The 26,775-nt window shown below is 42.9% G+C and overlaps 1 protein-coding gene across 1 annotated transcript; it reads right to left on the minus strand.

The window, feature by feature from the left end:
- Positions 1-576: 576 nt before the first annotated feature.
- atp1a3a (ATPase Na+/K+ transporting subunit alpha 3a) lies at positions 577-26,775 on the minus strand. The gene is made up of 23 exons (XM_065948002.1): positions 26,425-26,775; positions 15,877-15,990; positions 14,096-14,155; positions 13,667-13,870; positions 12,619-12,732; positions 12,085-12,219; positions 11,477-11,594; positions 10,084-10,172; positions 9,769-9,948; positions 7,796-7,994; positions 7,237-7,481; positions 6,914-7,106; positions 6,631-6,806; positions 6,247-6,383; positions 5,919-6,069; positions 5,630-5,798; positions 5,258-5,412; positions 4,350-4,473; positions 4,033-4,178; positions 3,764-3,894; positions 3,234-3,335; positions 2,317-2,408; positions 577-1,815 (listed from the first exon to the last, which is right to left on the minus strand). The coding sequence occupies exons 1-23, from the start codon at positions 26,428-26,430 to the stop codon at positions 1,787-1,789; spliced, it is 3,069 nt and encodes a 1,022-aa protein (XP_065804074.1). The 5' UTR covers positions 26,431-26,775; the 3' UTR covers positions 577-1,786.

Genomic DNA, 26,775 nt, shown 5'->3' on the forward strand with positions numbered 1-26,775 from the left:
ATGCGTTCAAACAGGATTTTCTTACATGAAACAGGATGCAGTGACTGCAATGTGATACTGGCAGGGAGCTGAGTCTGAACCAAATCCTTCCTCAGGTTGTTATTTTAAGATAACAATATGGAGAGGATGCCAACATGTAAAAACATCTTTGTGAGAGTGAGATGCTTTTTATTGTAACCTGAAGTCTCCAGTGGGGAGTTGTTTTTGGTGATCAAAACTGAAGTCAGAGCCGGAGAGAATTTGAATTGTTGGATTACAGAAAGAGGGCGCAGCTTGACACACACCGAGAATAACAATCTGAGCATTTGACCAAAAACATTTGGTGGACACATTCATTAGTTTGTAAACGTATTGCAGCCATTGGAGACGGTGCTGCCGGCTAAAGCGATCTACCTCTGTACCTAAAATCTGTAAAAACAGGCCCGAGGTTTAAGAAGCTACTGGTAAAGTGTTAAATGTTGAAACTCTGAAGGAAGACGACAGATGAGTTCACACCGCTGCCACGATTAGGAGATGGTCACAGCATTTATTTCCATTTTCTGACAAGTGCACACAAAAACCAAGTGGAGACCGAAGTGAAAAAGAGAGATCCTTCTTCTTTATTTCATTTTCTGCAGTTTTTTTTTTTTTGTTTGCTGCTGTTTCGCAAGTGAAGGTTCAGTGCCTTGTTTCACATTTCCACTGATTCAAACAATGAAATTGGAGAGAAATCTCTTTTTCCGAGGACACAGAAAGATTGTATTTTTTTTCACAGGGGTGAGTTTGGGTGGGGTTGGGGGGGGAGGTTACGGGGAGGGAGGGGAGTAGGGAGAATAAGAGGAGGCAGGTAGTGAAGGTGGGAAGAGGTTTAGGAGGACGGAGGGTTTGCACGGTGTTCACAAACAGACGAACGGACAGATCGACAGGCAGGGGGAGGAGGGAGGAGGGGGGGGGGGAAGAGGAGGGAGAGACGGTGTGCTTTGTCATGTCTGAATGAAAACAAGCAGCTCTTAGACCCACGCTGGACTTAAAAAAAAGAAGAAAGAAAAAAACTTTAAAGACAATTTTGTCTCTTAAAAAACACCCAGTCGTCTTTTAGAAAACAACAAGACAAGCAGAAAATAACACAAGAGGGGGGGGAGGGGAGGTGGGAGGGAGGAGGGGACATTTTGTAAGTGCTTAAGTTTAAAGGTGAGATTCTTTATTGACAGAGAAGGTGGGAGAAGAGGCGGAGACAGAGCGAGCGGCAGTAGAAGATTGGCAGTGAGTTGAAATAGAAAAAGAGAGAGAAGCTCAGTCGCAGCAGGCGGATGGTAGGAAATGGCAGTGATCAAAGAGCTGGATCCTGTTGGTCCACTTGGAGCCACATGCTAGTTTTGGTAGTCTAGACGGGAGCTGCCATGTTGTTGTTCTGCTCGGGGCGAGTGATCCCACTGGAACAGTCACGTTTTTGTCTTTAATTTGGTGCTTGTAATATTTATCAGATCTACACGGTGGTGTAGTTTGAGCACTGGCAGACTAAAGCTGTAAATACTTTAGATAGAAAAAAGAGGACAGAGGAAGAGAGAGGACGGGGAGGATTTATAAACTCATCACTCCCCCTCCCCTCCTCCTCCTCTGTCTTTGGTCCACTCGCCGTCTTTCTTGGCGTTTGATTTTTTTTGTTTCTTTGGGAGATGAGGATGAGAGAGTGAAGAAGAGACGTAAACAGTTGTCTTGTAAAGTTAGAGAGTGGTGTGACAGGAGAGAAGGGAGGGAGGAGAGAGAGGGAGAGGGGAGGATGAGAGGTTAATGATGATTTGATAATTTAATAGTATGTTTCTTTTTCCACCCATCCTGCAGAGGAGAAGAGGAGAGAGGAAAGAGGGAAAGAAGAAAAAAAGAGAGAAAAGGAGAAGAGTTAACGATCAGAGACATTAAGTGATTGACATAATCAGCTGAATATTCAAACTATAAATAACTGATTTTATACCTCTGCCTTTAAAGTGTTGAATGGATGAAGTTGTGTTTTAAACAGACTATTGATCTTTGTATTGAATGATTATTAGAGAAACATCATCACTGGTTTGTTGTTAAATCGGGTCTTTTGATTCACTGCAGATTTTCAGCTTCTTGAAATCAACTTAAAAATATTATTAAGAGAGATTTTTAAGTGTGAAACATGTTATATTTTCTCTCTTTCTTTACTAAGCTGCAGGCTGACACTGAATGACGCGTGTTTAAACATGTAGTAATGGAGTGTATATACGTGTGTGTGTGTGTGTGTGTGTGTGTGTGTGTGTGTGTGTGTGTGTGTGTGTGTGTGTGTGTGTGTGTGTGTGTGTGTGTGTGTGTTACCTCCAGGGTTTCGGCGCAGGATGAGTTTTCGGATCTCATCGTAAACAAAGATGAGGAAACTGTACGGGAACGCACAGAACCACCAGCTGGGCCTGAGAGATAGAGAGAGAGAGAGAGAGAGAGATAGAGAGAGAGAGAGAGAAGGAGGGCGAGTGACAGAGTGAGGGCTAAACTCTGAGACAGAACAAAGTACTTAAAGGACGCAGTATTTGGTTTATGTGAATCATGTATAACTGCACAGTGACTGACATTAAAATAGTTTTCTTCTTCTATTACAGTGAGGACTACAAATCAGGACTACAACCTTAAAGCTAACCGTACTGTTAGCTGATCAGTAACTAAGACAATCAGAGCTCTGCTGGTTACTGTAGAAAAGATTACATTTGTAATGAGTTTGCATTTCTTTTCAAGTCTTATTTTTGCTTTTATTAGACAGGACAGCTGAAGAGAGACAGGAAGTGTTGGGAGGAGAGAGAGGGGGTTGACATGCAGCAAAGGGCAGAGGTCGGACTCAAACCCGCTGCAGAGAGGACTACAGCCTCTGTACATCGAGGGCGCGACATAACCACTGGGCTATCTGGCACCTCATGTGATAGCAGTGTTTAATTCAGAACGGCTACAGCTGTTAGCACAAAGTTTCTCCCTTTGAGCGTGTGATTATTAGATTGATATATCAAAGGTTTATCAAACGGGATCATCTCGCTTTAATTTAGCAGTTTTAAAAATGTGACTTAAATCATTTTTCAAATTCCATAAAAAACTGTGTCTAAAAAACTTGACTGATAAAAGTGCGCAGAGACTAAAAATGGCTTCAACAGGCTATCAGTCAACATGGAAACTCTCCCCCTGACTGTACTGTGTTGATTTGTTGATTTGCTTTTTGCTCATCCTCTTGATGTTTGTGTGACTTCTCTTACTTGAGTGGATACATCCGTAGTGCCAGGTCCATGCCCGGGGTGTAAGACAAGAAAGCAGCCAGAGCCGTTTCCTCAAACAGGCCGAAGATCAAAATCTTATTCCTGCAGGAAAACAAAAAGCAGACAGGAGAGAGATAACTACAGCGGACGGATAAGTGAAGTTAGAGGTGAGGAGGCAGAGAGGAAATGAGGAAAGATAGAAGGAACTGTTCTCTGAGTTCAAGGATCTTTATATGAACAGCTGACTGCATCAGTTACTACATGAACGTCTGAATCATAAGATTGTAGTAGAAGCTCCAGTATCTCAGCTTCTGTGCCTCGTCATACGTTCTGCTTCCAGAAATGTGCAGCTAGTACAGAAATAATGTTTGACATGCTGAATGAACGTCACTCACTGGCTGTTAAAAGCTACACCAAGTTGTTCACTGGTCTCAGAAAGTCTCTTTCAGGTCAACGCTGAGGCTCAACACAGCCGTCTAAGAGAACATGTTGTTCAGATAAACTCATAGCAGATGTTTATTGTGACTTACTTCATGCCTTGCTGGAACACAGAGTTACGTCTGGTCTTACAGATGATGACATCCGCCCACTGCACCACCACGATACTGACAAAGAAGGCTGTGTGGCACGTGAACTCCACGATCTTACGCTGCTCGTAGGTCTGAAACGGGAGCGGAACAATGTTTTTTGTAAATCAGTAAAACACAACAATGTGAGCTTCTACCATATCACTTTAAACACAGCTGAACCGTCAGGATAAGCATCAGTATAGCGGGAGAACACTGGTTTGGTTTCTTACCCATTGCTGGCCGTAGCTGTCCTCCAGATCATTGGTGGAGCGATCGTCCCAGTTCAGCCGAATGCCGACGAGAACCGACGGCAGGAAACCGTTTTCAGCCATGATGACAAAATAGGCGAAGAAGCCGCCGAGAGCTTGGATCATACCTGCAGGCAGACGGAGAGTTAAGTTATTTACATGGTGATCCTTAACAGCCGTAGAAATAAGCAAACATGACCTCATACCACAGATTAAGACTCCAATCTAAGACATGGTTTAATGACACAAAGAATGGACACTTTTCCCACTTTGTTAAAAACATAAAAAGTGGCAGCTACCGATTTGTCCGTAGGCGATGCTGATGAGCCTCTCGTTGACCAGCTTGTCCCTCTGTGGGTTCCTGGGCTGACGCTTCATGATGTCACTCTCTGCTGCTTCATAGGCGAGAGAGATGGCTGGAACCTGACAGACGAGGAAGTTAAATGGATTTGATTTATCATTTCAGGTATAAGTTATGTTTATTTTCAGGGTAAACTTTTCTCTGGTGTATTAAAAGATGCCACCGGTTTAATGTCCAAAAACTGGTCCCACGCTGCCACCTAGTGTCCCTTTTGGGTACATACTCTTCAGGAATAACCTTGAAGCTTCCTTTATGGTTTTATTTTTCATAGTGATACTGAATTATAAATCGTTTTTATGTTCCTTTATGGTGACGAGGCACGTTAATAAATGTAATAAAAAGGTAGATTATGTTCAAGTTAATGTTTCTGTCCATTCTATTGGTGTTTGCAGGGTTTGCTAAAGCTACAGGCATAAAGTGACCTAAGTGTTTTCACAAAACTTGGCTCACAGTTTTGTTGTTTCAGGATTTCTCCGGAGGTTGTCTTTCCCTTTTATCTGAATCACTTTTAACATTTCATTAAACACTATCCTCTACAACTCCCTAACTGGATTTTTAAAATCTGGTATAGTATCTAAATATCTAATTCTATGCATTTATTTCCAATGCATGTAATGTGACTTATGCAGCAGAATATACACTTCTTATTTTACTGACCCTGTGTGTGTTTTCCGATAATGAGATCATTTTTTGCCACCTGTTTACCGGTCTGACATGTGACCAGCTGAGCTTCACTGGCTCATTGTGCATGAATGTTTAAAAATCAACCATGCCAACATGTAATAGAGCTGAGTGTGTAGTTCCACCTCTAACTCATTAGCATCTGTATTTGCTTGTGTCTCTTACCATGTCTGTTCCCAGGTCGATGCAGAGGATGGTGATGGTGCCCAGAGGCAGAGGGATGTTGACCAGGATGAAGAACAGGAAGGGGGTGATCTCTGGGATGTTGCTGGTCAGAGTGTATGCAATGGACTTCTTCAGGTTGTCAAAGATCAAACGGCCTGTGAAGAGGAAGGTGGTGCGTTGATACATACAAGCTGCTGTAATCTCAATGACCAAACTCTAAACCGAGTCAACACGGCTAGCCTTATATATTTATAAAACAACGTTGCTAACAAGACTGAAATAGACCTAACAGCAAATAGATAAAAAAATATTTAAAAGTGTATTTCTCCTGTTCAACATTTATTGCTCATGTACTGCCTCTCCTCCCCTCACCTTCTTCTACTCCAGTGACGATGGAGGCAAAGTTGTCGTCCAGCAGGATCATGTCTGCAGCCTGTTTGGACACGTCTGAGCCAGAGATTCCCATGGCAACCCCGATGTCGGCCTTCTTTAGGGCAGGGGAGTCGTTCACACCGTCACCTGTCACGGCCACGATGGCACCCTGACAGAGATTGAAAATAAAAAGTTTTTGGTTTCATTCTGCCTTCAGGGTGTCTTAAACTTATTTCATTACATGCCCTCCTTACATGTCCATTTTAAAAAGCATGCACAGTAAGCGTACCTGTCTCTGGCAGCCCTCTACAATGATAAGTTTCTGCTGTGGGGAAGTTCTGGCAAAGACAATCTCGGTGTGGTTCCTCAAAATATCGTCCATCTGATCCTGGGTGAGGTCTTTCAGGTCCGTACCGTGGATCACACAGGCCTTGGCATCCCTACACAACACAGATCGAGCAAAGACATTCCTGTATGTTATCACAAAAAGGTCATTTTATGAGAAAAAGAAAAGTTAACGACTCCAGCTCTGAAGCATTTTAAAAATCCTCTTCTAACCTGCAGTACTACAGCGACTCGAGTGGAACAGCGTGTTCATTTAGTGCTTTGGGTCTTACCTGGGGTTGACCTGGCTGACGGGGATGTTGAGACGTGCAGCAATGTCTTCCACCGTCTCATTACCCTCAGAGATGATGCCCACGCCCTTGGCAATGGCCTTGGCTGTGATTGGGTGGTCACCAGTCACCATAATGACCTGAAGACAATAAGAAGATAGACGGGAGATGAGAAAGATGATATTAAGGGACAGTTAAGAGGAGGCACAGACTGAAAAGGTTGAAGAGAACATTGACGGGAAGGTAAGAATGTTAAAAAAAAAAAAAAAAAGAAGAGAGACGTGCTGTGATATGAACTATGAATTTCCTCTTGAATGTGCGTGATAGTTTTCCTCGCTTTTTTCATCTTTTAAAGTGCTTTAAATGCCAGCTTTGAGAGGGGCCCACCTTGATGCCAGCTGAGCGGCATTTGCCCACAGCGTCGGGCACAGCAGCGCGGGGAGGGTCGATCATGGACATGAGGCCCACAAAGCAAAGGTTGTCTGTCTGGAAGTTGACGTCATCTGTGTCGAAAGCGAAACCTTTGGGATACTTATCCTCTGGCATGAACAGGTGGCAGAAACCTGAGGGGGGGAAACAGGGATGAAAGAGGAACATGACATGACTGTAGACATAAAGACAAGAGACATGCCATCACGGTCGTTGTTTTATCATCTTGTGGCATCCTTACCCAGCACTCTCTCTCCAAGTCCTCCTAGCTCCATGTAGGCGTTCTGGAAAGCCTCCTTCAGCTCGTCGTCCATTGGGTTCTCTTTGCCCTGCACCATGATGGTGGAGCAGCGGTCCAGAATCCTCTCTGGGGCTCCCTTCATCACCAGCAGGTAGCGGTTATCGCTTTCATCCTCGCCTTCATGAATCGAGAGCTGATGAAAACACCGATTAGTGTTAGTATGAGAACCGTTTAAGAAGAATGTTGTTTATTCGATTTATTATCAGTTTCAATCAAAGGTTTGAATGATTTGTTAGCCACATGAGTGAGCAAAGGGGACAAACCTGGTACTTGTTGGTGGAGTTGAAGGGGATCTCGGCCACCTTCTTGTTCTTTTCCCTCATGGCTTTGACGGAGCCACAGGACAGCTCGATACACTTCAGCAGGGCGGACTCAGAGGCATCGCCGGCAACATCCCGCTTCAAGATGGGCAGAGTATCCTGAGCAGCCTTGAACACAGCACGGTTACACAAAGCAGCAACACGGGCAAGAGACACCCACGTCATGGAGCTTTTGTCGAAGGAGGAGCCTAGAAAACAAGAAAACATCAAACATGTTGATTAGGGGTCTCAGCCTATTACAGTCACAGGTGTGTTGAGTCATCTCAGACACTGAGAAAGAAACCAGGTGTTCTACTCTGAGGGTTGTTATCAAGCAGTGACCTCTGCTGTTGAAAGAAGTGAACAAAACTGCAGTTCCTTAAGTGTCCACCTGAGGCTGGCTCCTCATTACAGCTGAACTGAACATGTTTGCAGCCTGGTACAAACTGTGCAGGGAGTTATTTTTTGAATAACTCATTAGTTTTGAATATATATATTTTGAAGAGAGAGAGAAAAAACTCACCAGACTGGTCCTCAGTGGTGTCGGCCTCATGGATCTGGTTGTCGAACCACATGTGGGCAACAGTCATCCTGTTCTGGGTCAGAGTGCCCGTCTTGTCCGAGCAGATGGTTGAGGTGGAGCCGAGAGTTTCCACAGCCTCCAAGTTCTTTACCAGGCAGTTTTTACGAGCCATTCGTTTAGCAGTCAGCGTCAGACACACCTGAGAGACAGACCAGGGCAAAGGAAGAACCCGAGGGATGGCAGAGAAGAGACGGAAAGACAGCAGGAAGGAAGTTGTTGATGGTAGAATAAGACAAAAGGAGGGAATAAAAAACAAACCAAAAGAGAAAGAGAAAAAAGAATTAGTATCCATGTGGAAACTTTACAGCACAGGCGATCATCTCCAGGTGTTACATTTCTGCCAAAGAGCTGGCAACCAGTGCCATATTGTACCCAAACCCAGAAAGCAAACAGCCCTGACACCTGGAGATGTTCATCCTCCTTGCAGTTTATCCCTCTACAGCAAAATGCACTAAAAACTGAAACCTATCAATTAAAAAACGCAGCCAAGAGAGCGATGCAGAGAGAATATGAAGCATGACCAATGAAGCTGTGAAGCAGAGCAGCGGTGCAAAATATGTCATCATGCCAGGTACGGCAGGACCCATGGGCCAAACAGAACTAGCCAAGGCCAAGCAGAGGAGGCCAAATTCAGTCATTATAGCCTAATATCATTACATTAGCTAGACGATGTCATTGCAGACAGCACCGCGACTGGCCTGGAAGAGAGAGAGAGAGAGAGACATACACAGAGGATGATGGAGAGAGAGAGGGACACTCACAAACACATATGGGTCTGCACTGAGAGGGAGAGAGAGAGAGTGATGGAAAGAAAGATTTACAAACAGAGAGAATATCACCACAGAAACACAAACGGACACTGAGAGAATGTTAATGCACAGAAATACACAGAGATGCACACAGATTTACAACAACATCACAACATATTCCAGAAAGAAACTCGAGCACGGAGACACGGGAAGCAGAGACACACAAATCACACAGCAAACACAACATAAGCCAGAACACTGTACACGACCAGACATGGATGAAACCACAAATTGATGAGGGATTCTTATCGTTCACACTTTCTTTTAGGACGACTCAGTGATTCATTATAGCTAAAATAACAACAATCATGAGCAGAGTCTGAAATGAACTCTCCTGACTCACTGGCCAGGGTGGCAGATATATCACTGATGCTGCAACCGGGAGAAGGGTAGCTGCGCTTCCAAATGAATGTAAGTCTATGACGACGGGAGGTCCATCCACAATTGAAATATTCATAACTGTCACGCTCGTCTGTCAGGATGTTTGTTGATATTTCTAATTAAGGAAGTTGTTGTTCATCTGATAACGAAATGCAGCAGGAGTTTGAGCTTTGAGGGAGAGTCAAAAGCAAACAGCTGTATGAAGTAAACCGGTGTAAACTTTGGTTTCACAGACGAGTCACAAAATTAATAATAATTTCTTCTCAATTAAAAAAAAATACAAAAATGATTTATTGCACCAACCTGGATAACCGGTGGTTTATTTAAATATGCAAGATGATTCCCTGATCACTAAATATCTTTACAGAGCTGCTTATTTATGGACTAAAACAATCTATATACAGGGTCTAGTTGTAGCGTCAATGCTTTTGGGTTGGTTCTGTTTACACGGAGAGAAACAAAAACACTTTTCATGATACTCTGAGGATTTAAAAAAAACAATATTATCAGTGAAACAAGTTGGAACTTCTAAGATACAAAAAAAATACAAGAACATCAACAAAAAAAGAAATGCCTGTCCTCCAAATAACCTCACATACACATACACACGCACAAACACACACACGCACACACACACACACACACACACACACACACACACACACACACACACACACACACACACACGCACACGCACACTTTCTCATGTCTCTTTGGACTCACAGTGACGGTGGCCAGCAGTCCCTCGGGCACATTGGCCACAATGATACCGATGAGGAAGATCACGGCCTCCAGCCAGCTGTACCCAAGGACGATTGACAGGATGAAGAAGGACACGCCAAGGAAGACGGCCACGCCGGTGATGATGTGGATGAAGTGCTCGATCTCCTTTGCAATGGGAGTCTGAAGAGTAGAAGGACGGATTGAGGAATCTGATGGACCGGTTGCATGTGAATACTAATATGTCAAACCTTGTTAAGAATAAGTATCTGAAAGCTCAGAGTATCGTTGGACAATGATTAATCATCAGTGTGGTACCTTGCCAGTCTCCAGGCCTGAGGTGAGAGTGGCGATGCGGCCCATCACTGTGTGGTCACCGGTGCACACAACGATACCACGAGCGGTTCCTGAAGAAAGAGAGGAGAGGAAGCGGGTTCAGTAGAACTTCAGTAAAATGACTGAAGATTAAAACGCAATTTGACGCGTTTCAGCGCCAAGCCTCCATCCGGAAGTCAAACAGATGGGACACTGAGTCATTTCTAGTCGACTCAAACTGTAGGAAATTTCCACTTGGAGCGGTGGGTGTGGCCTGCAGAGGGGGTGTACACCTAAAAACTCAACCAAATCAAGATCCTCATTAAACCAGAGAGTTAAGTGTATCACAAGACACTCAAGAAACTACAATATATCCAGAATTCTGCTGCTCACACTCATCACCCGACTCCTTCATAACCTCATCTGGCTCCCCAACCCCCCAAGCGTATCCACTTCAAACTTCTTATTATCACCTATAACGCCCTCAATCACCTGGCTCCCCCCTACCTGTCAGAGCTCCTCCACCAGCACCCTCTCATCCACACTCTCTCAGGTCTGATGATGCAGATCTCCTGTCTCCCCCCTGTAAGACCAGCTATCGACCCTGCGAGGACACGGCCTTCTCCATTGCTGTCCCCCCCCCCCCAATCTCCACCTTCAAGAAATCCCTAAAAACTCACCTCTTCAACTTCACCTACAACCACTAACAAACTCTCATCCTCCTTCTCTCAGACTATTTCTTTTTGTATTGTTTTCATTGTTTTGTTTTTCTGTGTCTTTGAGTATTCTGAATAATTAAGTTCCTGATGAAGACAGGAAGTGTATTTTTTAAAGTCCATGTGACCATGCCATAAACAAATGCACCATAACTGTTTAAAAGAGAGAGCCTTGGAGATTTTCTTGTTCTTTCTTTGAAGGGCAGATTTGACAGGAAGATGCTGGCTGGAGTTACTACAAAAATGCAATGTCCCTATGTTTCCACCAGAGGGCAGCATGCATCATTGTTTTCATTTCCACCACCATGAGGAGCATGCTTTAACTCTCCCAGTAACCCTCCCAGTAACATGATGAACTAGAGTGAAACAGGTTAAAGGTTAAATGAGGTCATGTTTACCGTGACTAGCCCCCCCCCCCCCCGATGACCAGTGATGTCACTGTCCTCTGTGGCCTACATTAACCATGACTGTGGCCTACAGCAGAAGCTAAAGTGAGGCGTCTTTGTTTGCACGACTATCTGACTATCTGACTCGCTGAACCGGAACAATACAAACATGCGAGGCAGCCCTATGAATGGACACACATGCAAATACAGCCATGTTTACACAAGTAAGGGGGGGGGGGCACCCCTCACAGTTATGAATATGGGTTCAAGGAGGATTTAGGTTTTAGGTCTCACCCTCGACACAGTTGGTGGAGAAGAAGGCGATGTTACGGGTCTCCAGTGGGTTGTCATGGGTACAGTCAGGTGACCTGGTCTGGGGCTCTGATTCACCAGTCAGGGAGGAGTTGTCCACCTGGACGGAGAGGAAGAAACCGTTTCAGTGAATGTTTGTAAGAGAGGAAGGGAGTGAAAAGCTTAAGAGCAGGATAGAGACAGGGGATGTGTTTTCTGTCTTTCTTTTTAATTAATGATTGTTTATGTTTAATATTTGCTAATCACTGTTTGTGTTTCTTTTTCATCCAGACATTTAATTTGATAAAAATCTGGAGAAAAACCAGGACTTGAACAGCATTGAGGTAAACAGTCCATGAAGCAGGATCATTTTATATTCAAAATTTTCATCTTTATAGCGTGAGATTAGTTTCGTTTATTGTCCAGTTTGTCAGGGATCATTTACAGAATACATTCATCTAATTTATTTTTTTAGTGGAGATGCATTGCACCAGATTTAGCTGATTAGCTAGGTTCCATCTGCAGCCCCGGGGCAGGTAAACACACAAGCCATACACGGTTTCTCCTCAGGTTTTTATAATCATAGGAGTTAATCTGTGTCTGTATCTCACCTTGCAGCCGTGGGAGGAGATGATGCGGAGGTCAGCAGGGATCCTGTCTCCTCCCTTCACCTCCACCAGGTCTCCTGCCACCACCTGCTCAGCATTGATCTGCATCTTCTCTCCCTCACGGATCACCAGGGCTTGCTGGGGAGGGGGGGGGGGGTAAAGAGGTTGGAGAAAAGGTCAAACAGCATGAGTGTGGTGTGGAAACTAAAGCATGCAGACAAGAAAAAAATTGTGTGAAAGCTGTGACAGATACTGAACAAGCAGTGTCGTGAATATAGAATTTTTTAATCAACACCTGTAATTCCTCTTTTAATACACACATCATGTCCCGCAATGTTTCCATCATTACTTTAGACCATTATTCACAGAGTCTCAGTCCGCCAAGGAACTTTTGAATAACTTCATATTTAAACGACATCTAACCAGAGTGCTTCAAAAGGTTGCTTTTGGGTGCTTTGAATGTCGTAATCAAAAAACCCTTACCAAAACAACAACTCATAGCAAACTCCTGAATGAACAAATGAAAGGGTCCAGTACCTGAGGAACCATGTTCTTAAAGGACTCCATGATCTTGGAGCTCTTGGCCTCCTGGAAGTAGGAGAAGCAGCCGGTGATGATGACGACAGCTGACAGCACGATACCCAGGTACAGCTACAGAGAGAAGAGAGCAAAGAAACGTCAGCATCATCCAAACATGTATCACAGTGGAGGAGAACAATCGACCAGTGAAGAGACAAACACATAAAAACTATCACTGTTGATGGCAAACGTAGACTTTGGAAGAGTGGAAGAGGTAAGGAAGCTAATTCAGGAAGTTAAGGCTTCAATAAAGTTAGATTTTTCAGAAATAAAAACGCTACTGATTGATTTGGACTCATTCTCTTGTAGGTTTTCCATCTGTTTTTCTGTTGCTGGTTTTAGGACTTTGCCCGTGTGTCTATCTTCTCATGTTTGGATGGATCACTAGTCTAATCCTCCGGTAGAGCACTCCCATCTCTGTCCCGTACCATGTGACATAAGCGTAGCACGCTATCAGAGTGTGGTTTACTTTCTGGCAGTGTGTTACAGTCTTGGCCACTCATGCTGACTCCTCACTGTCTTTGACCCCGAGTCATCCCCGGGCGGTCTGATCCAAGTATCTTTTCATACTGACTGTGTCATGGCCGTTTATCCTCAGCGCTCTGACCTGACATGAAACAGAGCTGACCCATGAACGCCCTCCTCTTAGCCTGTCATTATCAACGCCATGAGTCACACACCCCTGGTGGCTCGCCAAAAACACATGTTAGCATGATGGCGTCTGACACACTGAAGATGGGTCAACTGGCATGACTTGGACAAACTGCTGACACAAACTTTATCACTGACACAGCAGAATCCCGGAGGATGAGTGACTCAGCAGTTTTGTTTTTTTCTGACGGATGTGCTGGAGGTCTGGGAGCACACATGAACGAGCAGCAGCTCATCGCTCTCTAAGTGTTTACCCCCTCTGGTGCTTTTTGATATCTGGACTCTCTCAGATGTAACAGCTGCGAGCTGACGATTCATCATAACATCATCATCCATTTAACAACTTTCCACTTACATTATCTCCGGCAGGCTCGTCCTCTGTGGCAGCCTGGATGGCGTAGGCCAAAAAGCAGAGGATGGCGCCGATCCACAGCAGGATGGAGAAGCCACCGAACAGCTGGCGACAGAACTTGACCCACTCCGGGGTGGTGGGGGGCGGGGTCAGGGCGTTGGGACCATCCCTGGCCAGGTACTCCGCTGCCTTGGCGTTAGTCAAACCCTGAGAGGGGCAGAGGGAATGTGAAGGAAGGAAGATGGAGGAGCAGAAGCAAGAGAGCAACGCAGAGGTTTGAAGAGAGTGAAGGATGAAAGAAAGGAAGAGGGGAGGAAGCACAGAGAAGAAGAAAATAAGGAGCAGAGGAGGAAGTAGAAGTTGTAAATTGGACATCCATAAGCATGCACAGATGGATCAGAGCAGGAAGTATTTCTGATCTGAAGAACTCACCTGGACGATATCAGTGCTGTATTTCCGGCAAACCTCCTCGACAGACATTTTGTGTTCAGTCTACAAAGAAGAAAGAAAGAGTGGACTAAATGACATGTTGTATGTTCTTAAAATCCTGACATGCTTTAGTGTAATGACCAGTATTTCTTCTGTTCCTCAAGCGTGGAATCAAAGAATCGTTTTGTATTATTTTCTATTTGTGTTCAAACTTTGCTTCTCGCTCACTTCTCCTAACTAACGGGTAATTATTCATACGCAACACAATAAAGCAAATCAACTTTTTTCAAAGCTTCAATCTCAATATAGAAAAAAGGCTGTATTTCCTGTCTTCACTGTTTGATTTGTGATGATCTTCGGGAGGGGGAGAAGCTTTTTTAAGGAGAACAAAATAACTGATCAGGAAGGCGACTCTTCACACTTATTTGTCCTTTGTTGAATAGAAATCCAAACAGATCAAGAAAATGAATTTTACAGAAAACATAGTTGTGTCACATGTGGAAGCTTCATACTTTGCTTTACTGACAGTTTGATGACTTATTATGATCCAAAGCAGGAGATCAAACTCATTCACTGTTAGATTAAGATAAACTAACCCCGAAACAACAGGGCTGTGGTTTAGAGAAAAAAGTTTAAATGTAAAATACACATTATCCTCAAAGAGACTCTGGTATTTTCTAAAGTATCTGACTGATCTCATATGGTTTTAGAACTGAGGGATTTCCTAAGGGTTTGACTTCTTGCCCTGTTCAGGAGGAAATCCTCCACAGGATTAAAGCGCCCTCTCACCCAAGGGCGGAAATCTCACTTCATTATTGGGGGGGACAACTAACTAACATGATTAATTTTAAAGAGCAATTCCTGAGGGGGACAACAAAGCAGTCATAAAAAGTATTGTTTTATCAAGAAAGGCCAAACAAACTGGTATTAAATGTATAAAGAGGAAACCCTAAACATCTTAAAAACTTTAAAATAACTATAAAAATAGTTACAATAGTTCTCATAACTATTAATATATATTATTAATTAATTAATTAATAATATATATACAACTAACATATATATATGTTAATATAGAGCTTCAATCAATAAAACACATCTCGCCAGAACTGACTTCTTCTAACACATGAAAGCCTGAAAAGGTGACCTTCAGTCAAATGCATTGAAGCCTACCTCAACTGTCAGCTGGTCGTGTGTTTTAGCAAACTTAGAGATGTGAAATATATAACAAGATACAAAAGAAATGCATGGAGGGGAGTCTGGGGGGATTCTGCCCCAGAGGAAAAAAGTAACTATTGTAACATGCAAATTAATCTTTTTTAGGGGTTCAGCAGTGGACCAAACCACTGTCAGGCAAGGGGGGACCTGATCTTTAAAAACATAAAAAACGAATTGTATTGCGTCTTTATTTAGCACAACTGTTTTCAATGCATATTATTATATCACTCAAGATTGCATGTTTATAATGACATGAATACTGGGGGGGGGGGACAATTATCTCTTTTTCTAGGATTGGAGGGGCCCGAATCCCCCTGTTCCCCCCCGTGATTTCCGCCTATGCTCTCACCTCCAACTGAACCGCCTGAACTCCACGTCTTTTTAAAGTGGGGGATTATATTACGGCTGGATCGTTGCTCTTAGAAAGCTGGAGGGAGGCCGAGATACTCCATCTATGAACTCTTCACTGCGCAGCCTGGACTTTAAGGCTTTTTATCACACCTGATTAGTGAAGCTTTGATTTAAGTAAGATGTTTGAGTATTTGTATTTGACACAGTGTACTTACTATGGGAACTTCCTTTTTAAGGTCATCCAGATCCTTGCCTCCCTTCTTCTTGGGTGACTCCTTCTCATCCTTGTCCTGCGTGGTGGCCACGCGGTAGCTGTCTGACCGTCCATACTGCAACAACACAAACACAAGGTCACTGAAACTGGTCCTGTCGTAGCACTGCATCATGATTTAAGCTTAATGCCTGACACTGTTCTCTGAGAGAAACAAAAGGAGATCAAACATCACAATATGTGACACAAAAACAACCCAAACAAGAATGAAACAGGCTCACAACAAAGCGAGCCAGCCAAAGAAACCTTTGTTTGCATGCTCAACATAAAAAAAGAGTTTTCTGTCAGGATAAAATAAAACCATTTCAAACTACTAAACCTTTTGACGGTGATATGAAGGATATGTCATCACAGCTCTAAATCTGCAGTTATCAGAAATACAAGCTCAAAGTTTGCAGCAGCTCGGGTCACAGTCTCTTAAGTCCTGCTGAAGAGTTTTAGAGAGACGCTAACTTTGAATATGAAAAGTATGCACAAAGTATTTTTTCAGGGGTTAAACTATGTGGTCCATCCGTTTTGGAGAGGAGACTTTTATGGACAATCAAGACTTGATAAGAATATTTGGGAACATCACCATCAGTAAAAAGCCACTTAGAGATCTGCTTAATGACGTTGTTTTTTTCATTGCATTGCAGTATGAGCACAACGTCTGACTGGCACTGAGAGCCAACATATAATAGTATAAATATATGTTTTTAATAGCCTAGTAATTCTGCTGCGGAATTCCAAGGCTGACAAAGTTTAATTGTTTAGTCGACTCAATGCACACATCCCTAAACAAACACAAGTGCAGGGCTGGACGTCCTGCCAGAAACTTCATTATCACTAAGGAATCCCACAGATTATTACAAAATAAAGTTTTTCAGATCATGCCTGGCTGATTTTTCTCTTCGTTTTCTGACCCAGTCACAACATCTACATTGGGATCCTAATTAGATGTAATCCCCCGGTGTTGGAGGGGAACTCGACACTTTATGATTAGATCTGACATCCTTACAGCGCAGGCCTCTCTCAAGAGGTCCACTTCATCTGCAGATTACATCACTACTATTTAGATGTACTGCTGTTCAGTCCAAGTACACAGCTACTGAGTCAGAGAAGAAGAAGAACATATAAAGCATCGTTAGGGTGAAAGATCAGGGCAGAAAGCAGGAACCTCCTCGCTGTGGAGACCTCAGCCTGTTTGTCTTCTGCCTGACTGCAAACATGAACATTTGTCCATGTTTGTTATTGTGTGTGTGTTTGAATCCGTATGCACAGCATGTTTATGGGTCTCTGTGTGTGTGTGTGTGTGTGTGTGTGTGTGTGTGTGTGTGTGTGTGTGTGTGTGTGTGTGTGTGTGTGTGTGTTGCCATCTGTCTGGAGGAGCAGTGTTCCCTGGGTAGACACGTCCAGCAGGCCATGAGATTACTGCTGTTTACTACACTGACAGATTAACCCACTGAACAGCAGTAATCCCTCGCCATCACTCTCTCTCTCTCTCTTTTTTCAATCCCAGCCTCTCATTGACTTATTTACATTTCTAAAAGCATTCAGAATTCATCTTTCTGCTATAAATGAACAGAATAGATTTTAGAGTGTTTAAACAAACACTCAATCACAACCCAGTCTCATTAAAACTTCATGTATCTTTAGTTATAAAAGACAACATACCAGTAGTTATTATTACACTCACATGGACTTTGGGTAAAACTCAGTTCTGAGGAAAATGTTTTACATGTTTTGGTTAAACTGTGTAACATCCTACTCATGGATTTGTAAATAGAACTAAAGGTAAGAAAAACAGGACGGCAGAGAATGTAGAAGTAACGTTTCTACCACCTGTTTTTAATCTTCTTCCTTTAGTGCTTGAATAAAATAAATGTTAACATCCTAACAGATGTTTTTCTGTTTTAAATCCACAACTTAAAATCAAACATTTCACAAATAACTTCAGTTATCCTTGACAATAAAACCTAATCACTGCTCTGTAAAGAATCTGAGAAATCGGCCGTAAAAACACGTCTTCAGCTTTGCAGTCAGTTGCCTTTAGATCAGCTGCTATCAATTTCTTTTAAAGAGCAGCAACAAAAAACTTTGAAACTGTCAGACTAATACGCTAACTTCCCTATTTATTTATCAGAAATCACATCATCACAATACTGGACAACGTTTAAGTGTGCATCAGGGGATGACATTTAGTTTTCAAGGTCATTGTAACCACTGACCCAGGAACTTTTTGAATCCAGAAAATAGAAGTCAACCTACTTCTCCACATATGTCGGCACTGACTGTCAGATTTGGGAAAAGACCTCAATATAAGCTGCTTTGTGTTTCGGCCAAGTCCAGCGATCTCTCCAGAGACGATGAAACTTTCTCTCTCTTCTGGCTTCATACTCTGTCACTCTCCCTCATCTCTTCTGTTGATTTATTTTCTTTTAACGTACATTTTTGGCCAGCTTTTGTGAACTGGCTGTTTAACAAAAACAAAACAAAAAACATACTAGTTTATGAGAGGAAAACCTTTGCTACAATCAGTGTCTCAGTGTACTATGTGAGTGCAGTGATCACGCTCCAGGAGTGACAGCAGTGAAGCTGTCTGCAGCCGCTGCCTTTCAACGACCACAAACGTACACATGGGCGCTTATTAACGTCAATATTTAGCATTCATTAAAGAGATTATCTCACAGGAAAACAATTTTTTGTTTATTCTATTCTTAAGATGCATTGTAAATGGCCTGAGTTGGCCAGTGGATAGTGCAATAAGCTGGCCTGGAGTCTTTCAATGGTGCTCTCTGGCCAGCGGGTCAGTTATAATGTCCCGCCACGATGCATGGTGTAGGCCTAATGATGTCTTTTTTTCAGACAACTGCCACTTCCATTCCTCTATTTCCTGCCCTCTTGCTCGTGTGTGCACACATCCATTCAGCATGATGACTGCAGAGGTGACAAGACCAATTCAAGCATGTAAATGACTCATCATTGCTGCAGCATCAAATGATACATGAAGTCATAGAGGCCCAACAGATCCGAACTGAACACTGGTGAATGCAATAAACTCCAAATATGAATTGCTACAGTCAGATTAGTTTAGTCGTCTTTTAGTGCAGCGAGCCAGAGCAATTATCTTCCTCTGGGTTGATGCTAGCGATGGTTTTGTTCATTTCCTGCCTAAAATAAACTGCAAAGAAATCTCCTCAGCTTCAATGAGTCACATAAATAATTAAACCATTCAATGAAAGAAAGATTGACAGGGTCAAGTGTAGTAAAGGAATTATTAATTATTAAGGGAGAAATTCATAGGCACAGACTTTCAAGGACATTACTGTATAAAATCAGAGCGAGAATATTGCCTAATTTTCCAAATGCCTCACCGCTGATTCAAAAAAGAACGTCAGATCATATCTTTATTCCACCTGAGCAGTAATTACTATGCACAAAACGCAGTGCGATGAGAAGAAATGCTCTCAGTCCCTTTGCCCCCCCCCCCACACTGAAACAAGTATTAAACAGAATCCAGCACAAAGCCCCTCCTGTGTCTGTTCTCTGTGTAATCTCACACTGTAAAACCTGAGGAGGTCTCAGCAGCCTCCACATGTTGTGTGCTGAGCTCTAGTCGGCTCTATCTGCTGCTCTATCTATCCTGCCTGGTCTGCAGCTCAGGGCACCACAGCAGGTCTAAGGAAGCCTGGATAAGCCATTTTTAATCTGCTGAAATCACTTGAACAAATCTCGGACATCCAACAGCAACATTTTGATCCATGCATTCAAGTTGGAGTACAAAGAAATGAATGAACAGTTTTGAAAATGGACCTAAATATTTCATAAACTTGGGCCGCTGGTAGCCTGGTTGTTGGTTTGCGTGCCCTGTGTGCAGAGGTCCTCGAAAGGTCCTGTGGCTCCTGTCCCCCATGTTATTCCCAACGCTCTCTCTTCCTGATTTCTGACTCTATCTACTGCCCTGTCTCTGAATGAAGGCTTAAAAACCCCCCAAAATAAACATTTAAACTAAAAAAAAAAAATCATAAACCATAAAGTCAGACTTAGTTTAGTAATCTTAGCTGAAAACAGCAGACTGCTGCCTGTTAGCTCTGCTGCTATCTAACTACAGGATGATTCACAAACCAATCAGCAGCTCCGAACTGTAAGGGCTCATACTTGGCCTATTTTTTTAACTAAATCTGATGATGTTCCAGTAACTAAAATATCATAATTTGGTCTCAAGAGGTTTTGAATGAAAGATATTTCTGCCTTCAGTGGAGGATGCCATGGTGGATCATCGTAATGGCACACATAAAGAAATGGATTATGGTACAGATCAGTGGACTGAGCGACCTAGAAACTAATGCTGGACTGCTACACACACACACACACACACACACACACACACACACACACACAGTAAGAGGGGTCCTCCATCCCCTGCCCCTCCCCTCACCCTCCCACTTTGTTTACATTCTCCTCCCTCCGTGCTGCCCATCTGTTTCTCCGCTTTACTCATCTGCACCGAGGTTTAATCACGAGGAGACCGTCTGAGTGGTGATGCAGACATCGTGATGATGATGCTGTGTTTTCACCTGATGTTTGTGATTCTAGAGACTATGTCAGATGAAAACCACACGAGGGCTGAGCATTACCAACAGATATGATTGTGATCTATTAGTGTAAATATTTATCACAGTATGTTGAGGAGTGATAACAGTAGCCTGAAGAAGTCGGACAGTTGATAAGTTATGTTAATGTCTGGAGAGACTGCGAGCCGAGCTGTCACTTACATTAACTCAGCTTTTGTCCAGGAGGGAGTTCAGAATAGCTCAATGACAACAGAGTTATCTGAAGAGGTCTATTCCTCTTAAAACAAACGTTATACTTTGTTAAAGCCGGTACAAGTCTTTCTCTACAGCGCTCTGCATGGCACAGGATGTGAAGCCACCGATGTGAAGTATACTGCATGTCACCTTTTTTCTCTCAGGAGGATAAGCGGAATCCCCTTTCATCTTGGCTTCCCTCCACCTTTTCAATGAGACACTCATTTTCCTCACAAGCGGCTCAAACTGTTGAAGGTTGACTTCACATGGAAACAAAAAAGTCCCACTACAGACTAGGTGGCCGTTGTCACAGCTTTTGATAACAATGTATTATAAATATCCAAAGTTGATCATCCTAACAAAATGGTTCAGCTGGAGATACGACGGATCAGCCTGACTTGTTTTTTCATTTGAGTCTGTGAAACATTTGAACAGAGGACGCCTCGATGGCTGTCAGACTACAGATTCTGGGTGTGTGTCACCCCCTGAATTGCAGCATGTCTGAGAATAGAAAATGGCAGCGAATCAGATTGACTGCGTCTACTTCCAATGGGTTGATAGATAGGGGATGTGTGGTCTCCTAGCAACAGCCATTCCACTGGGTCCATCTACATAAGTATATAGAGGAGGGGAAGGCGGGATGGGGAGGTTTGATTATTTAATTGATTATACACTTAAGGTGATGTTATCTTAATACGGAAAACGACCAATTACCCTTTACATCTTTGTCACCAAGCTAAAAGGAAGTGATGTCAGAGTGAGCTCACAGGAAATGCCCTACTCAAAATGCATGGCGAACAGATCAATGACATTAGACAACCCTGATCAGTGGTTTTAACAATAAATCCAGAATGTAAGACACAAACAGAAACTAATGAGTGAAAGTAGAAGACTAAGTAGTACTGAAATATTTCCACACTGAAACGATTATGCAACAGAGACCATGAGCATGAGACCATATACAGCGTGAATACAATGACAAACACAATGCAGTATATTTAATCTATAATAAATCACATTCTGAGATCCAAGTGTGGCTGAGAGGATTACACTTTGATGAAAACACAAGTTATACATGAAATCATAAACTCAGCTTCATCTATGGCTGGGCATTTTGAGTAAATTCTATATTTGGGATTCACCTTAAATTATTCTAGAGTATTTAAGTACTGGAAAAAGGAGGTGCTGATTTGAGGACAGCATACAACAGGCTTTTTCTTGCCTCACTCCCCATTGGCTGCTCTGAGGTGGGCCGACAGGACAGCCATCTTCACTCCCAGTTTTGACCAAAAGGTAAAAGTGATAATAACATTTAAAGCTATCCCTGTAATAAGCTGTATGTTCAGTAAATGCTCACATGTTAGCCTTCAAATTTACTGCACACTGTCTTCTAAATCTAATTCTTCATGTTTGTAGTTTAGTTTTCATCTGGATGATTTCTCAAGAAATCCCACTAACTTGCTGAAAGCTCCATAAAGCTTCAGTGAGGAGTTTTAAGAGGGTTATGATTCAGTCTGAAATCAATACTGACCCCTCTACAGTATGATATGTACAAAAACAAAACAGACGATAGGTAAAAAGAATTACCGGTACTTACATCCAAAGTAAGTACTCCATTATGCAGGCTAACCCCTACAGCTTTACTCCATAGAAGTCTGCCAGAATGACACATTAGAAATAATGTCTGTTGTACTCCTCTGTATCCGTACAAACCAGTTTAATGTTTTTGTCTTTGAGCATTTTACTGAGCTTATTTCAATTCCCCAAAGCTGCATTCATATTAACACTGGAGCAGTGAGGGCACCCTCAGTGATCCAGTTTTTTTTAAATGTTGTACACAGACTAGAGCCACAGGCGGTTTGCTCTCTTATTGATTTGTAAAGTCAGTGGGCAGTACGTCTCTGCAACACTGTACTGTGGGCATGCCAGTGAGTTTGACTGGTTTAATTAGCGCTGAGAGCCATTTAATGTGTTTTGACTTCTGTTTCCTCTGCCAAGAAAGATTTATAAATTACAAATGAACTAACAGTTCAGCAACAAGCGACCATCATTCAATCAACTGCACATGACTCATATTAGGCTGCAGCTCATAAACTCATTATGTACTTAGGGTTGCTGCAGACTTTTTAAGACCCAAACAAAGAAAAATTAATATAATTTTTACAGCACAAAGTGTCGGTGACTCTAGGATTTCATGTGGGATTCAACAGCTTTGATTCCCATTGTCCCAATTTAAAAGCTTTTTTGCATTTATTGCATGTTGCCTCATAACTGTTTTTCCCCCTGCCAACTATCTTCTGCATTTCTCAACTTGAAGCCAAAATGTCCTTGAATTCGCATCTCTCCTTCTTATTCATTTTTCCACTCCCAGTATGTGACTGAGTACATTATTCTCAGACTTAACTGCCTTGAATGAACAAACAAATTCACAAAAAGTAAATCACACAATGCTAACTAGAGAGAGTAGACTTGATGAAGTATTCAGACATGTCACACAGTGCCATCTAAAGTTTTAGACCTCTCACAAAAAAAATATTTAAGAGATTGATGACATTAAATCTAAAAAAAAAAAAAAACCTTGGGAAACCTTGTTACCATAGGAAACCATAGGAAACCTTGTTACCATAGGAAACCATAGGAAACCTTGTTACCATAGGAAATGATTTGCGCAGCAATCAGTGATGATCGGCGCACAATCCACATCAAAGAGGGGGTCTACTTTTACAGTCCCTGGGGTTGCACAACATACCAAACTTGGAATAAGGTTCGGTTTAGTATCCCATTTGCAGAAGCTGCTTTTATTTCATTTGGTAAAATGTGTCACAAATGATCATAACAGTAAAGTACTCTTAACAGATACCTGGGCACACAGTCACACATACTGATGAATGATTCTGTGTTCTGATTTCGATGACACAGAGAGCTACTGAGTGAAACATCAGCTTTATCATGAATGAAAGTCGGTTTAGTCCTCAGAGAGCTGCCTGCCTCGCACTCATATATCAACAGTACCAAACCACACACCATCCATCCCCCACAGTGATTGGTTCTGAGAAGCTTACGCACCAGTGCATTATGGGATATAAGCAGAGGCATTCATCCTTGTATATCTGTTCTGCATCTCACTGTTCGTCTCCCCGTTTTTCTCCTCCAGCTCTACCATTGCTCCTTCATCTGTGACATCTGTGACGCGAGCAGCATCTCTTCCTACATTCCTTCACTGCTCCATCCTTCTCAAGGTGACTCACGGTCTCCATCTCTCTCTGTTACGCCGTCTCTCTCACTCAGTCAGTGTCAATCACTGGATCTCAGACAGTTTTCCACTAAACAGGATCTCCCCTTGAGGCCACCTGTGTCTGACCTTTGTTTCATCTCTACCTCTCATCCTCTCACTCAGAGTACTGATCATCGCCTCCTGCACCAACTGCCCTCATCAATCGATAGGCGCGGATCAAATGGCACGTTGTCTGAACTGAACTTCCTCTCTTGTGGTTCCCTCCCCCTCCCCCACTTAAGCCCATTTCACCTAAATATCTATCCTCTCTTTTTCCACCCCCCTCCCCTTGGCAAATCCCAGCCCTAACATGGGAGTTTCCACTTCCACACACACACCCCCCTCTCCTCCTCCCCTCTTTGACGTTGAAGTTCAGAGCGGTTTCCCCCTCAGGCGTTTGAGTGGACAGCAGCGCAATCCGTGACAGAGAGTCACCATTTCTACTGCCCTCTCATCCCAATCCCACCCCCAACCCGGATGTGGAGCAGAGGAAGAAACCCCTGCCCATCACACTCCATTAGCAGTGATGCATCATGACACTGTGAGCGATAAAGTACATGGTAGCATCAGCAAAGTAAAACACAGCATCCCATAAAGCAATACAAGGCTTTACTTCACAACACAGAGAGGTATCAGTGATTTTTCAGCCGAAATGACATCATGGAGTCTAAATTTAGAGTCCTTAATGACCTGACACATCACATCAGGGAGTTTTTTTAGATTAGGTAAAATGAGACAATGGAGGTGTTGGCTGTGTCTGTGTTTGTGGAGAGCACTTTGGGACCCATCCTTTAATACCATGTTACAATTCACTTAGCAGACACTTTCATCCAAAGCGACGTATATCAGAGAGTAAGTACTAATCCATTCATACACCGCCACTGAAGCAGCAGGAGCAATGTGGGGTGTGTCTTGCCCAAGAACACACCTGACATGTTGCTCAGCTGGGGATTGAACGCTCCACTTTCAGGGTGAGAGGCGACGACTCTACCAACTGAGCTACAGCCGCCCATCCTGGTATTTGTGGGGGACCAAAGCTGAGGAACCATTTTGACGCACTTGTCTGTGCCCATTTGGTACCCACACCTCCTCTGCTTCTACATCCTTACCAAGCCTAGCAATGGCAGTCACAGCAACATGACGTACCAGCGCATTATGTCATTTCTGAATGAACAAATGTAGAGAGAATGGGGAAGAATCAGAGCCTGCTTGATTTTCATTCCCAGCCCACGCCCACTGTTGATCTTGATTTACCACTTTGCATTCTCATATTTCAAATTGGGAATGCATGACTCTCTTTTAACTCCCTTGATATGCAACACACATACAGACATACACACATTTATAGCCACGATTTGCTTGCTGTCAGACTTGGTGGACTGACAGTCTGGGCTGCTTTTATCAGGACCAGCTGCATGTTCCCTACTGTGCGTAATTGCGCGCTTCACCTGCATATTTTACACAATCGATTTAATTTCTGCTTCGACTCGTCAGTGTCATTATGTAGTCCGACTAATGTGCTTAAGAGCTGTGAATTTCCTCAATCCCCTGCAGCAGGTCCAGCGGTCCTGCTGCCAGATGTTGAGTCGGTGTAATCTGGCATTTTGGAACCGAGGGACGAAGCGGCACGTCTCTCTGCCCCTCCAACACAAATACATGCGATTCAATTTATACAAATAATATCGATAGTTTATTTATAGTAAAACAGAAATAGGCTGAAGGCACATTGGTGCTTAAAGGCTTCTCAGACAGCTTTACAAATGGAGATGATCAGTATGTTTAAGCTGTAATGATCAGGAATCCAGCTATCGGAATGTTAAATGTTCATTTTCTCAAACCTAGAAGGCTGTGTTTGTAAATGGGCACTCCATTGATTCTAACAGCTGAAAAAAAATAGGATTTTCCAGCTGGAAAACGGTTATTATGAGGCTTAAAGCAAATATCTGTATTATTAATGTGTAATTTAGTGCTTCTAAAATGAGAGAAACTGAAATGCTCATGGAGACAATGTTCATTTAACTTGGAACCACCTTGCTCCAGCTCTGGATGCTTCTGATCCGGACAAATCTGGAAAAAAAGGCAAATAGCCTCCCCTCTATTATCATTTCATTTAATTATAATCACACCCTGCAGCGTATTGATCTCAAACGTGCAAGTAGTGCGTTCCGAGAGAAAGTAGATCCGCTTGACAGATAATGATAAATCATGAAACAACGCGGATTCGTCCATGGCTTAAGCGAAACACACCTATCCAACCATGTCCAATGTCATTTTAACACCACACCTGTGCCTCTTCTCGCTTTAACCCTTTCCTGAACAGAAACGCGGACTTTCCATTGACGTTTCAAAATCCACTCAGTGCAGGTAGTAGTGACAGAACCGTCATTTTTACTACATTAGCTCATTAAATAAAAGGAAATGAAGCTCTTACCCCCATCTTGGCGGTGTCAGTCGGCTCTCCTCAGAAGATGAGTCTGTTTTAAGGCTGGATTCAAACCAGAAACTGTAGATAATGAGGAGAAAAATGTCTCCCTTCAGATGTTGCTATGACGACAGAGAGAGAATGTATCTATGTGTTAGATAGGTAATATCCGAAACTATCGTTACGGTGATAAGATAACTTTACAAGGCAATTTTAAATGAAACACAGAGGCAGAGCTGCCCCTCTTTCAGCTGAAGAGTCAAAAAATTAAATTTTTAGACTCAAATTGTTAAAAATGAGTCGTTGTAGTTGGTGATACCTCACCAACCCGTCTCCCTGTGAGGTGAAACGATGCCGTTG

Source organism: Labrus bergylta, chromosome 19, assembly GCF_963930695.1.
Source record: "Labrus bergylta chromosome 19, fLabBer1.1, whole genome shotgun sequence".
Classification (NCBI taxonomy): Eukaryota; Metazoa; Chordata; class Actinopteri; order Labriformes; family Labridae; genus Labrus; species Labrus bergylta.

Excerpts from the sequence above, each read along its gene's own strand:
- atp1a3a (XM_065948002.1), bottom strand. Across the intron at positions 13,871-14,095 it reads ACAGCACTGATATCGTCCAG|GGTTTGACTAACGCCAAGGC; the intron begins GTGAGTTCTTCA and ends TGCCCCTCTCAG. Across the intron at positions 5,413-5,629 it reads CGTCACTGGAGTAGAAGAAG|GCCGTTTGATCTTTGACAAC; the intron begins GTGAGGGGAGGA and ends TCCTCTTCACAG.